Source organism: Peromyscus eremicus, chromosome 19, assembly GCF_949786415.1.
Source record: "Peromyscus eremicus chromosome 19, PerEre_H2_v1, whole genome shotgun sequence".
In the NCBI taxonomy this organism is placed as follows: Eukaryota; Metazoa; Chordata; class Mammalia; order Rodentia; family Cricetidae; genus Peromyscus; species Peromyscus eremicus.
The window spans coordinates 59641340-59656477 of NC_081435.1; the positions used below are offsets into that span (position 1 = coordinate 59641340).

Here is a 15138-nt window from a genome sequence, read left to right on the forward strand (position 1 = left end):
ATGAAAAATAGATCACATGCTCACAGAGAACTAGGAGCTGTGTCTTATGTCACTCCCCTCCTCACAGGAAAAGAATATTTCTTCATGAGTTTCTCTTACATACTTCCAGGGAATTCTGTATTGTGCTAATTCTTCTCTGGTTGTTAGAAAATTGTTTTTACTGAGCTCCTCTGCTTAGTATTATAAGGTTATAGCTGCAATACCCTTGTAGGATAAGTACACTGCCCCCTATTCCACTGTACAGCTAGGAAAACTAAGCCATGTGTGGTTTATATTTACAGAAGTAGCAAGCAGCTAGAGGTAGATTCCAAGTGACGTCTGTCTCTGAATGCTCCTTCTATATCACTCCATTCAAAAAATGGATGTTTGTAAAAAATTGGCACTTAGGGAAGCTAAAATAGATGCCCTTTGAACATGTGATCAGTGTCTTTTTGGAGTCATTGGCCAGCAGCAGAATGTCTATATGTGTAGTAACATTATAGATAGAGTGTTTTTGTTTTGTTTTGTTTTGCTCTGTACTTTGACAGATTATGAAGAGCAAAAAGAGGATAGAACTTCTCCTAACCCATGAGGCTAAAGACACCTGAAGGCAGCCTATTAGACTGGATAAAGAAAATGTTGTACATTTACACAGTGGTGTTTTATGCAGTGGTAAAAAAAACAAAACAAAACAAAACAATGTCATCATGAAATTTGTAGCCAAATGGACAGAAATAGAAAAAAAATCATTCTGAGTGAGGTAACTCAGACCCAGAAAGACAGACACTGTATGTATTCACTCATAAGTGAATATTAGATGTAAAGCAAAGGATAAGTAGGCTACCTTCCACAACCCCAGAGAAGCTAGGTAAAGGGGAGGATATTAAAAGAGACACACATGGATTGCCCCAGTGAGCAGGAAATGTTAAGATCTGGGTAAACTGGGAGGATGGAGTAGAGGGGAACATGAGGGCTCGAGATGGCTGAGTTGGGGGAGAGATGGGGAGGGAGAGCAATGAAAGTGATATCTTGAGAGCATGTACCAATAAGGGGATGTGGAGAAATCTGCAGATAGGGAAAACTCCTGTGACTCACAAGATTGTCCCCAGCTAAGACTCATAGCAATGGTGGAGTGGGTGCTTGAACTAGCCCTCCCTTGCACTGGGATTGGTGTCTACCCTAATTGTCATAATAGGACCTACATCCTGTGACTGATGGAAGCAGATGCAGAGATACACAGCCAAGCACTTGGCCAAGATCCTGGAGTACAGTTGAAGAGAGGGAGGAGGGATTATAAGAGCAAGAGAGGTCAGAATCATGATGGGAAAAACCACAGAGATAGCTGACCCAAGCTAGTGGGAACTCATGGAATCTGGACTGACAGCTGGGGAGCCTGCATGGGACTGAACCCCTATACCTGAATGTGGGTGAAAGTTGCATGGCTTGATGTGCTTATGAGTCCCCTGGCAATGGGACCAGGACTTATCCTGGGCACATGAATTGGCTTTTTAGAGCCCATTCCCTATAGTGTGATGCCTTACTCAGCCTTAATGCAAGGAGGTGTGGCTAGGTCCAGCCCCAACTTGGTATGCCAGCTGGTGTTGACTACTCAAGGGAGGCCTTATCCTCTGTGAGGAGGGAATGGGGGTGGGATGAGGGTAGGTGGGGGGGAGTGGGAGAAGGGGACGGAGGCAGAACAGGTGTTGTATGTAAAAGGAAAGAAAAAAATTAGATAAAAAATATGAAAAAAGAAAGACTTTCATAGTCTAAGAACTATTTCTCAATAGAAATCAAACTCCAGAAACACACAATGAGCATGTGGGAGTAATGTCAAGGTATCCATTCATGTTATCTACAGTTATACTCTCCAAATGAACGCATCTCTTGGGCAGGATTCCAATAGAAATCATCTCAGAGAAACAGTTAAAATGCATGGTTATAATGTATCCAACACACCATGAGACCTAATGGACAGTATTTGAACCAGTACCTGGATCAAAGAAATACTATTTAATTCTTATATTATATTTTAGCTGTTAGACATGAATTCCCTCTTTAGAAGGCCCACAAAAATCCAATGCAATAAAGTCAACCATGGCTGAGACCTAATGTTGAATGTGTATAGGTGGCTTTAGCCTTTAACAAGGTTTCCTAAATGGGTTTCTTGTTGGTGAAGTGTTCTAGGTAGAATCACTGTAAATGAACCCTATGAGTAGCCTTTTGTAAGGGTAGTAAAGCCTCAGGGTTACAACAAATCCGATTTTCTTTGTCTTTTCTTTCTTTCTTTTTTTTAAAGAAATGAGTGTAATAGAACAACAGTCCAACGGTTATCAAGTGGTAGATTTTGTGACTGTGGTGTTTATCACTAGATATAAGGTATAGGGGTTCAGATAAGGCAAGCTATATAGAGGGAAAGGTAGTAAAGGGGCAGTGTCTGTCTTCTGTATTAATGACCACTTATTTTTGGTTGAGCTAGGTTGGGAAACACATTGTACAAACCTAATAATTTAATGAACATGATGAGAAATACGAAGAGAAAAGATACAAGGCACCTCATACACTCACAGCACACTGATGTCTACCAAACAGTAATTACATTTACTCTCTGATTTAGAAGGAGTCATGGTGTTGTAGGAAACAATATCTTAGTTTTTTTCTAGCAGATAGCCCCATGATCCACTTGGAATGGGTTCCTTCTCATAAGAATTTTATGTAGAGAAAATCTTATGATAACGAACTGGGATAAATTCTGTGTCGAGGATGCTTCTCAGATATATGGAAGGTTTTCAAAGCAAGCCTTTTAAGTGAAAAATGCCCTGACCTCTGACGTTAAGGTTAGTGAAACCTTAAAAAGAAATCTGTGAGAATCAAAACCGTGTGTGTGTGTGTGTGTGTGTGTGTGTATGTGTGTGTGTGTGTGTGTGTGTGTGTGTGTGTGTGTGTGTGTGTGTACTCAGTCTTGGTATATCATAAAGGAAGGACATTAATTAGGAACCTTCTATGTTTATTTTATTGCTATGAAAAACGTGTCATTTTTGCTTTTGCTTTGTGCTAATCTTGTTACTCCAGATACAAATCAAGTCTCATGATGTACCAAGAATATGCAGCAGCTTCAGGGATATCAGGGACTCACATTCAATTATTCTCTCACCTCTAATAGAAGGCATATTTAATAATTATGGGACAAGTGGCCAATTACTTTTATTACTATAGATTACATAGATACAGATATAAGTTAATAAGTAGACTATTAAAATAATAATTTTAGGAGACATGAATAATTGTGTTCATTACTTTTAGTTAGCATTTCAAAGATATACATTATTGAACCTGACAGAAAAATTGTGCAACTATGTTTATGGTTTGTCTTCAATCCTTTTGTTGTTGATCATGACAGAAAAAGGATAAGATGACTTAAGTACTGTGCACCCTGAGACTTCGCACTGTTTCTTCTAGTTTATCATTTAATTTGTATAGCATTCTCTAGGTAGGAATGTCTTGTTACTTTGTGGGAAAAATGTAAGAAATAAAAATAAATACTCCCTTTCAAAGCTCTCCGTGTAATATTGTTTAAATGCTAAACTTTATTACAAGAAACACAATGACAAAATTATCAGTGCCAGATACTGATTGATAAATGTCCTTCCTTCCTTTACTACCAGCTTAAATTTTATTAGAGATTTAGAGATCGACAATTATGCTACTTAGACTAATTAGAGATGGTCCACAAGAAACACCATCACAAAATAAGACACTTTGCAAGCCAAGCACTGAGTTTTCATTCTTTCTTTATGAAATTACCCTGTCTAAATCTGCTAAGACATGTTTTAAGAGCTCCATGGAATGCATGCCCTGGCTCTTACTGTGAGAGGCAAAATGTAAGAGGTGCAAGGAGACTGAAGAAGCGGGCCAAGCTGAGTGACTTCCAGATTATTACCATCACACATGACATACCTTTCAGATTGTAATTCTCTACCATTATTCATTTCTTTCATAAATATAGCAGAAAGCACAACCACACCCTCCCATATATAGATCTTTGAGTCTTCATTTTGCATGGCCCATCTGCCAAGACTTTGGTGAAGCAAATATGACACTTTTCTCATATCAATATTTCCTTTGTTACATGGGTATCACAAACTTGAGACAGATGAGTTAAATGGTGCCACTTTTTCTTACTGGTGACGTAAAATATTTTTAGGCTTATTTGTATCATCAATATTAAATTACTATATTCCATCAGAGTCTTGCAGATGTTAAAAGAAAAATAACTTCTGACTATTATCACCTGAGTTACTTTAGCTATTACACCTTTTTCATTAGAATGGCAGCAAAACCACACTGTGGACAGCATAAGAAAAGATGAAAAGAATAGCACTCTTCTGATACAGATTAAATTTCGATGCATAATTAAGGATTAGCATTGCCACATGGATTTGAATCTACAGCAAGGCAAAGAAAGTGAAATATTAGAGGATTTTTAAAATTTATTTTGTTGACTTTTCTACAGTCAAGTTCTCTACTGCCGTTTTCTACAGAAAGCATTCTTTCTAGTCTGTCAGGAATATATTTTGATTCTAACTTATTACAAAGTTAATTGAGAAACATAAAATCCTACTCTTTAAAGCTCAATTATTTAAGTTGAGGGCAATATCAGTGATTATACAAGGTTTATTTGGTAATAAAAACTGTACACCAGTACACATACAACAATTTCACCCATGTTCTTTCTCTTTTATGTTTTAACCAGAAAATAGCAAGAGTAGTTAGCTAAATTGGGTATAATTAAGGCCATTAAGAATTATAGAGTCAGACAAATTTATTTCCCTGCACATCAATTGAAAGTAAACAGCATTCCTGTGCATGTGAAATGGGAAGCTTTACTCTGTAACTGAACCTTCCTAAAATAGAATTTTCAGAGAGTCCAGGGCCCTGGGATACATTTTCCAAACTGCTTCACTGAATGAACTTGACCTTCTAGGCAAGATTCTTATATTTGCTCCTGTAGAGAAAAGGAATATGAGCATTTTTCTTGCTGTTTTCTTTATATAACATTTGAGTGACCCGAGGCAATGTATTTTATTCTCCTTCCCTTCAGACAAGCTTTCTCCTGTTTCCTTTTAAGCAAGAATGGAAAGGTCAGGTTATCATTTCACAAAAGGCTCTTTCTAGCTTCTCTCACCATAATATGCTTCCCCTAATTATTTCATAACTCATTTAAATGGGAGGCATTCTGGATGAGAACTCATGGAAACAACTCTGCAAGTAACTCATTATTTAAAAAAAAAAAACACAAGGGAATTTTAATTATAATGCCTGGGTTATTTAAAAGCAAAATGGAGCAGTTTGCAACTTGAAATATCTATTGTAATAGGGACAGAAAAGAAAATATCTCCCTGAGTGACATAACAACTGAAGTAAATGCAATTTAGTTGCTCTTTTATTTTCTTGATCTTCAAGAAACAGAACAAAAATAATGCGCAATCTTGGCTTGAAGCACAAAAGCCACTTAAAAATAAAGCGTGTTCCTAGAAGATACATATACATATTTAACAAATGCAGGTTCTCTATTTTTCTAGAGAGATTTGTAATATGCCTCTGTTGAGTGTACAGCTTTGATAACAAAATTATCCAAAGAAATCATGGTTTTTCTTCCATAACATTGATGTGCTGAAGAAACTGATAGAGGATTTATAAGTACAATCAATTACTGTTATTATTATTTTTCATCAGTTTGTGTTTAGAAAGCTTAAACTGAATAAAAAATGAGTGCCTGTTTGATTAGTAAATGGCAGGTTACCCAGAGCCTTTAACTTCAGCTATGCTGAGAAGCTAAGCAATGACGGACTATTTTGTGTCCTGCATTTGAGAATTTTTGTTCCAGAGTCTGTTCATAGAAAATCATATACCATCTTATACTCTGTCAACTTCAGCACCCACATTCATTAAGCAATATGAGACAGGGCCTACAGATGTGTTTTCTTGGGGATCTCTACAAAGCAAAGCCAGTGGTTTTAGTAAGAAGATATAAATGTTCAAAAGTTAACAAAATGAAATCTCCCTGGACAGAGCTGTATCACAAATCTGTGGTCACTGTCACTTTATTTGGTTGGAGTCTGCCTCACTCCATCTCCAAGAATGCAAAGACAAGCAGATGTTTCTCTTATGTTCCATCTGTGCACCTTGGAACCTACAGGGGCTATGTGTGGACAAGCAGCTGTATAGGAAGCAAGTGTGTGTGTGTGTGTGTGTGTGTGTGTGTGTGTGGCCATGATTTTACCATTGGAAAATGAAGTGAGGTGGATCTACTTTGATTAGTCACAGGAGCTTTGCTAATATTTTCTCTTCTTTGACACTGGTATTATTGAGTTTCTGAAGGAAGAGGACATATACATGAAATTAAGAGTCTAACTCACTGCCACATACCATAAGTACTGCTTCAGTTTATCTTTTACAGTAGAAAGGACATTAATAAATCTGAGAAAAGGACCCAGAGTCTTTTCCAGGAGCGACTGAAGCAGTATTCTATCTCCTGATATAGCCTATAAGATTTATATTAACTTCATTAGCAGGATTATAAATAAATTGGTCAAAAATGAGTATTTTAGTTTGGGGTATTTTGAAAAAAATCATAAATTGATTCAACTTTTTGAACTCTAAATTTAAGCTCACCCACTTGTATTCATAGATGATAATAGCAGTTCTCTGATTTAAGAATATAACATTTATTTATATGTTTGATTGTAGTCAATGTTTCATTAGACCCCTCAAGTGTTTTTAACCAAAACAAAAATTATTGAAAGTTTTCAGTTAGTAACAGTGATAAAATAATTGTTGTGATAATACCATAATAAGAATTATTGGGCCGGGCGGTGGTGGCGCACGCCTTTAATCTCAGCACTCGGGAGGCAGAGCCAGGCGGATCTCTGTGAGTTCAAGGCCAGCCTGGGCTACCAAGTGAGTCCCAGGAAAGGCGCAAAGCTACACAGAGAAACCCTGTCTCGAAAAAAAAAAAAAAAAAAAAAAAAGAATTATTGGGTATAGTAATAGTACTATTCTCATTAAATGATAATCTACTCTACATTATAGCTTTACGATATAGATGGCATTTAAAGTGGCCACAGAGCTTATGTTTGGCATACAACCACAAAGATCTGAGTTCTATTTCCAGAACCTACATTAGTACAGGACCGTATTTGTAACCCAAGTGCTGGAGAGGTAGAGACAGGTGGGTCCCTGGGGTGCTGGCAAGTCACCCTAGACTAATTTGTCAGCTCCAGGCCAATGATAGACAAAAGGATAGCACATGAGAAACAATACTCAAGGGCTAGCCTCTGGTGTCCACATGACCTAGACATATGTGAATCCATACTCACAAACACACACACACACACACACACACACACACACACACACACACACACAGTGGCCATACCCAAAATCCAGAGACTCAGACAAATATCGACATATGGAGGGATAACAAGTACTTGACTTGGTGTATATTCATCATGATATTCTGGGTTACAGAACTAGCTCATACCTTTCCTTTCGAGTGGAATGGGTATTTCATCAGAGTGTATGTTCTAATTTCAGTCATCTAACAGTTTGGATGGTGTGATGTGGAAGCATTTTGAAAAATTATGTTTGTTTTGAATGACTGATTGGGACTTTGCATTAGATTGAGAAACAAAATTTTTAAATTATCTTTAGTTCTTTTAATAATCAGTTATTAACAACCTTTGCCTATCCTATTGTCTCATGGTTGTTACGCAAAGCTTGCTGAATATAATAACTTGAACAAGCTATAGAAGGAATTCTTCCACCTTGCTGTAACACAGCTACTGATTACCCTATCAACATATTTGATAAATTCATTGATTTATGAACTTCTTTTTTTCCTGTGATTGTGAAAGTTCATGTTATCTGTTCCATAATAAAACATGTCATTCGGGTGAACTTGAATTTGTGTTCTTAGGGAGCAATAACTCAAATTTGGCTTAGAATGATCTCATTCCTCTTAGGGCATGTTTTGCATTGACAAAAATAGTTAAGATATAAAACGAGTGCTGTCAAATATATTTATATATGGACAGCTGTAAGGGCATTTAAACCTGATCAAGTACGATAAAGAAGAAAAATAGAGGCAGAGTAAAGAAGAGGGAAGGAAAGGAGTGTGATGGGGGCAGAGCTCTCCAGATGCAGCAGATGTCCGTGTCACCATTGGTATGATACCTGCCTACAGCTAAGCACAATGGATGCTTTAGGTAACAGCTGGAAAGCATGGCAGGAAATAACAAGCAGCCCTCCTTTTCCCCTCAAGCTTGACTTTCCTGCTACACAGAAGCAGGCATGGTAAAGAAAGACTGCATCCTCTTAGGTTAGAACTAGTAGGATAAACATGACATTTCCTAGTCAAAGCCAACACTAGTCAAGTAATTTTTAAATGGAGATTTGAGAGTCCATCATATTTTACTAATTGGACTCAAAATTACAAAAGAAAAAAAACCCTACCACTTTTCATTAGCTTGTTACATTGAAACCTTTGAAAAGATACTGCCTGGGATTGTGGCCCCGTTTATCTTCTCTACTCTCTTTCCCTCTCCAGCGAAGTGTGCACTCAGGATTTAAAGAGCACTTGAGAGGTTCCTGGAAACAGAATGAGTGGTGCATGGCATGATGACTGCATAAAGCGTTCTGACTGATCAAAGACTTATTTCATTTACCACTTTTCCTTTTTATCAAAAAACACTTTGAAAAAGTCAAACCAGAAGAGGGGCATTGCATTAATGGTCTTTACACTGTACCTGAAGGTACACAAGAGCTAAGGTTTTTTTTTTTTTTCTTACCCAGACTAAGCCAACTGATACCTTTTAGTGGTAACTGGTTTATTGACTGCTAATGCTTTAAAAATAAGATTAAATCAGGACCATGGTCTTTATTGCAAGGAAGATATATGACCCTTGTGAATTCTAGTGGTTTGGCAATCTTAACCTCTGCAGACATAACATTGATGTATTCTGTGTTGCCAAACAGCATGGTAAGTGTTTAAAATGCTGTGAAAAACCTTATTGCCTTGAAACGATACAATCTAATATTAGACTGCAACTCAATGACTGTATCCCTGAGCCTACCCTTCCACAGAATACTAAAGTCAAAGCCACTTTATTTTAATATCTCACAGGGAAGGAATCATTCCTCATTTCACCACTGAAACAGAGAAAACATAAAACTGAACCTGGATTGCAGGAAAACAGAAATTGCAACATTCAGGACATTTTCATTAGCAGTACAGATAAAGCTGCCTTTTGTAACAGGGCATCAAAATGCCAGTCTGATTCATTCCTATCAGCAGAGGAGCTTTGGCCCATGGACAGCAAGTGGGTAGAAGCCATGAGTCCTAAAATATACAAGCTACAGAAAGACAAGCATGTCCCTATCCTCTGACATAAAACCTTTCCCTCTTCCTCATTACCTGTCCCACATGTTCCTCTTAATTAATCACAATTGTCGTTAAAGTCCTATCCTCCCTACACGTTATATGCATCAATCAAATTCCAAATACTCATCACTCACCAGCTCCAGATAGCTTAAACCTTGGTATTATTGATTAGGATATCTCCCCACTTGTCTCCAGAGGACAGTAGTTCTTAAACTGTGGGTCACAATCCCTTTGGGGAGGTCAAATGACCCATTCACAGGGGTTGCATATCAAATATCCTATATATCAGATATTTATGTTACAATTGATTAGAGTAGCAAAATTATAATTATAAAGTATCAATAAAATAATTTTATGGTTGGAAGTCACCACAACACGAGGGACTGTATTAAAGGGTTACAGCATTAGGAAGGTTGAGAAACACTTTCTTATGATGTCATTACTAAATCAAGCAGGGTTGCCTTTAAGTATGATGAACAAACATTTCAGTTTTGCTTGGCCACTGCAAGCTTTCCCAGAATATGAGACATCCAAATGCCAAGCTCAGGTCCATCTAGGGCAAATCAGAATGGCTGGCCAATCTGCTGATAATGAGGACACTACCCAGAAGAACACATTAGCTTTGGGAAAGACTGATGTAACTGATATGAATGAGTCTACTTGAGTTTGATATAACAAAATGCTATAAATTGAGTAGTCTATATATAATAGGAGTTCTAGAAGCTGGTCTTCTGAGATTAGAGTCAGAAGCATTTGGTTTATTTATGGCTCTTTCCAGGTGACACCCTGTTGACTATTTCTACATGCCAGAAAGCACATTTTAGCTTTCACTGTATGCCTTCCTTTGGGATACTAATCCTCCGAAGATCAAAGCTCATAATGTTAGTAACTGCAGAGTCAGGATTGCAACACGGTCATTCTGAGAAGGTAAAACCATTGGTTGTGAGTCCTTGGTGGAGAAAAGATGTCAATAAATGTGTCAGGAAGCTAAGCTGCATTATCTTAACATGTCTGTGTGAAATCCAGTTCTTCACAGCTTCACATCATATCTTTCCATAGCTGAGAGAGTTTGAGTGTGTGTGTGTGTGGGGTGTGTGTGTGTGTGTGTGTGTGTGTGTGTGTGAGAGAGAGAGAGAGAGAGAGAGAGAGAGAGAGAGAGAGAGAGAGAGAGAGAAGAGAGAGAGAGAGAGAGAGGAGAAGAGTTTGGTGGTATGCAGGGTCCTGATTAACTCTCTTTTTAGTGTTATTTGCAAAAACAAGTCCTTATTCTGACCAATCTTTCAGGATACATCTTGACTAGATGACATCTAGGACAGAATTAAATGGCTGTATAACACTCTTTTGGACACTATACTTGCTTTATGTTTTAGTGAAAATGAAAGACTAACATTGGAAATAGTTTCAAAACATTCTTTTTTTTTTTTTAAGATTTATTTATTTATTAATGTATACAGTGTAATGTCTGTCTGTAAGTCTGCAGGCCAGAAGAGGGCACCAGATCTCATTACAGATGGTTATGGGCCACTATGTGGTTGCTGGGAATTGAACTCAGGACCTCTGGAAGAGCAGCCAGTACTCTTAACCTCTGAGCCATCTCTCCAGCCCTTCAAAACATTCTTAATCATTAGATGAATTTAACTTTATTTTGTTTTGTTCATTGTACTTGATGTTCATATCAAATTATATATATTTGTCTATATTTATTTTACATATGCACACAAACACAACTATGTGTAATACATCACAGTTAAAATTTAAGTTGTTAAGTCATTACAGAAACCAGTAAAAGCAAAGATTTGATACATTTCCCCACAGATCTAGCACTGCATGGGTAACAGAAAATGCTCATGGTCCTCCTCCAGCTGAAAAGATGGAGCAGCTATGGAAAAATCCTGAGTACCAAAATATTCCACCCATCCTGTTTACTAATTTCTGCATATTTTTTTATGTTCACAGATGCAAAGGAAAGTGTCTGTCTTATCTTCAGACACTGAACTGACATGTCAATAAGGAAGCTGCATTTGAAAGCACTAATGGAACATTTTTATTTCTCACTTGAGGTCTATGTTATGGATTAGGACACTGTGATTAAAATAAAATATACTGCTGTCAGGGCTTAAAGCATCGATTTTTACAAAAGTTTAACACCACTGAATCTGTAAAATAGAATTGATTAGGGTATGATTTTTCTAATACTTTATTAATAAAATGTCCTCCCATTCATGTAAGCAGTGAATCTGCATGAGTCAGCTTTGTCTTGAAAGCAAATCACCCAAAGTGATACACACTACTGAGATACACCTGCTGTTTTCTGTGTTAATTGAAAAAGGAAAGTTAATAAAAGATCTATCAGTCATTTAACCCTCTTTTATTTCATTTACAAATGTATGAAAAACTAAAAAATAGCCATTATGGATAAGTTCCTCAGCAAACTAAAAGTGGATGCAGCATACAATGTTATAAGCCTATCACTGGATCCATGTATCTCCTAGGGATGAAATTAATGAGGCAAGGGGATGTCTGTAACCCCATGCTTCCTGCAACACTAGCCACAATGTCAAAGTTTATAATCAACCTATGTGGCCATCAGCAAATGAACAGGTAAAGAAACTGTGGGATACATGCACAATGGAACACCATTAATCCATAAAAAGAAAGAAATTTGTTACTTTAGCAATGTTGCTGAACCTAAAACATATTTCGCTGAGTACAATAAGTCAAAAAGGAGAAGACAAATAATTCCTGCATTTAGATTCCATACATGTAGAATTTAAATTAAATCACACCTACAGAAAACAGAGTAAAAATTACCAGAAGCTTGGTGGGTTAGATAGGTGAGAAATGGGGAGCTATCAGAATGCGGGGCAGAGACTGAATTAGAGGAAATATATATTCTAGGCTGATTATTCAGCATGGTGGTCATAGTTATAATTCTGTTGTGTGTTTCACCATTGCTAAAAGAGTAATTTCAAGTGTTTTCACCACACAAATAAATATGTGGTTAGCTTGATACAATCACAAACTCCATAGGACAGACAACTTATAAGATATAACTATTTTAATTAAAAATAAAAAGTCTTAAAAAGTATATTGCTTTTACAAGGATTATTGCTTATTCCAAAAAAAAGATAGAAAAGACAAGTGAAGCAGGAGAAAAGAAAATATCTACATACCTGCTACTGCAACTTTTGCTATCCGACTAATAATTGAACCAGAATCTCCCAAGGATGCCTCACACTGGTAAAGTCCTTCATCTGGCTTATGGTGTCTGGAATGAAGTATGTTTTGTATCAACAGAGATCCATTAGGGAGTTGCTGCTTCCTGTCGTCCATGCCCACGGCTAGGATGAGGCCATCTTTCCTCCACTTGATGACAGGCACTCCTCGGTCAGACTCTGCGGAGCAGTTGAGCAGGACATTTCCACCCCGCATAGTGACAGCATCAGCAGGTTCAGACACAAAATGAAGGGATGTGAAAGGTTTAATTTGAAAACCTGAAATAAGAGAGAAGAAGGACAATGAATTCGTGCATTCTGAGAAATTTCAAGTTTGATTTCCTCAACATTTGCTCACAAAACTTATTTTTCAAAAAAAAAAAGCCTTTTAATTTCATCTCCAAGTATAGATAAATTTAAGATCAGGAATACTGTCTTAAACAAAAGAAAAATATTCACATGAGCACCAACTAATGAAGCAACTTGTCCAGAAAATATTACTAATAAAAATAATAATTTATAAGTTATAGATAAGAATATGATTACATACCAGTCATTACTTGAAAATTTAGACAGACAAAATGAGTATTTTTCTATATAAAACCAGATACTTTTAAGTCTCACCAGAGTGCAGCTAGGACTTGAGAGACTTGATTAATCTCATTATCTGCATTTTAACATTTCTTAGTAACTTTTAATCTGCCCGTTTTATTTTACAGAAATGAAAATCAGTGGTGTAGACAAAGTTATTTAGAATAGACCTTAGGTGAGTTAAACAGGTAAATGTCATCTGCCTGCGAAAGTCATAGGGCTGCTGCATAAAACCCCTGAAATTACTCTATCTCTTTCCAGAAGTTTCTTGCAGGTTTAGCTAAGAGGATATTATAGTTGAATTGTCGTAAACAGAACAGACATAAGCAGTCAACTGAAGGATCAGAATAGTATTTAAGAATCCCGAGGGGCCCTGGGCGGTGGTGGCGCATGCCTTTAATTCCAGCACTTGGGAGGCAGAGGCAGGTAGATTTCTGTGAGTTCGAGGCCAGCCTGGTCTCCAAAGTGAGTTCCAGGAAAGGCGCAAAGCTACACAGAGAAACCCTGTCTCGAAAAACAAAACAAAACAAACAAACAAAAAAAGAATCCTGAGGGGCTGGAGCAGGCATAACTAAAGAAGATTGGTAGTACAGTCATTACTAGTACTTAGATTGCTAAATCAAAGGCCTTGACAAGTTCTCAGGAGGTCACCGGGTTTGCACGCTTTGCATAGACAGGTATGTAACTAAGTCTTTCCAGTCAAGACAGTTTTCAATTTTGAACAATCTCTAAGGCTAAGAGTCCTACAATCTCTCCTCTCCTAGTGTTTTCTTTCTAGCATTGCATCTTTGCTAAGGTGTAACTGAACTCTTTGGCCACTAATCCCACTTTTTTTTCTGAACCACTTTGCATGAAAACATACATGTAATGATCAATTTCTTATAAGTGCCCCTTATTCATTTGAAGCTGCATTTAATTTCATGAAAACACCTTTAAAGCTTTCATTCTTCTCACAATGGCAACCTTGGTTTTTTTTAGCATTCTTAATTTAATTATCTAAACTGGGAATATTGTTGGAGGTTTTTTGAAAACTTACCAGCTTTCTATGATTTAAATGGCAGACATCTAAATTAATGGAATCAGTATTCTCATCACGGGCTGGCCTATGTTAGCTGTCATGGTCAGAAATATTCCTGTTCTCCAGTGAAAATGTGGGCGCTACAACTGTTTTCTTCCAGGGTTCCCAGTGCATACACACAATGTTTCTAAAGCTGGACCTTAAGTCTGTGGCATCCCAGTGAACGGCATCCCAGTGAACTGCATCACTTCTGATCAGATAGTAACTCCATGCAACTAGTTCACTTATCCAGAGAAAACATATACAGATTTGTTCAAACTAATATTGATTATAAAATCATAGTAACTCTAAATGATAAAGGTAAAGGCCATTAATGGCTCCAATTTGATCCTTTCCATGTCCTTTGTATAACCAGTCTAATTATAATGAAGCAATCTGTTTCTCTAGTAGAAAGTGCATCCAATTGAGAGTCTAAATCTCTTGCTTCTTGTCCAGTCTATATCATTTAAATACGTGAAATTCTAAATGTTCTTGTAATATCCTCAGTACTCATGTCCTTCACATATAAAATGGAAGTATTCCCTGAAACAGGAGATATTTCAACTCAGCTCTCATTTTGGAAAGGATTGGCACAAGAATGAGTCGAAGGCATCTTCCCTCAATGGAACTTACTAAGTCTACTGATATGCAGATAGATTCTAAGTTAAATAAATCTTTCTTATTTGTCAGAAAGAACCACTAGTGGGAAATACCTGGCTGGAGGTACACTAAGGGCAAGAAATCATAAAAATATTCTAATGTTATTGAATGTCAAGATGCTTCATCAGAATAATGACTACAATTTCCATTTAAGTAGCATTAAAACAGAAGAAATAAATTCAGAATGCAAGACTAGG

The 15138-nt window shown here is 37.1% G+C and overlaps 1 protein-coding gene across 1 annotated transcript in view; it reads right to left on the minus strand.

Annotated features, from left to right (window-relative positions):
* Dcc (DCC netrin 1 receptor) overlaps nucleotides 1-13190 on the minus strand; it is a 722447-nt gene extending 709257 nt beyond the window's left edge. Inside the window, exons 1-2 of the mRNA XM_059246128.1 lie at nucleotides 13184-13190; nucleotides 12592-12951 (exon numbers count right to left, since the gene is read on the minus strand). Coding sequence (XP_059102111.1) covers nucleotides 12592-12951; nucleotides 13184-13190 — 367 coding nt within the window. The remainder of the gene's footprint in view (nucleotides 1-12591; nucleotides 12952-13183) is intronic.
* Between the last annotated feature and the right edge of the window lie 1948 nt (nucleotides 13191-15138).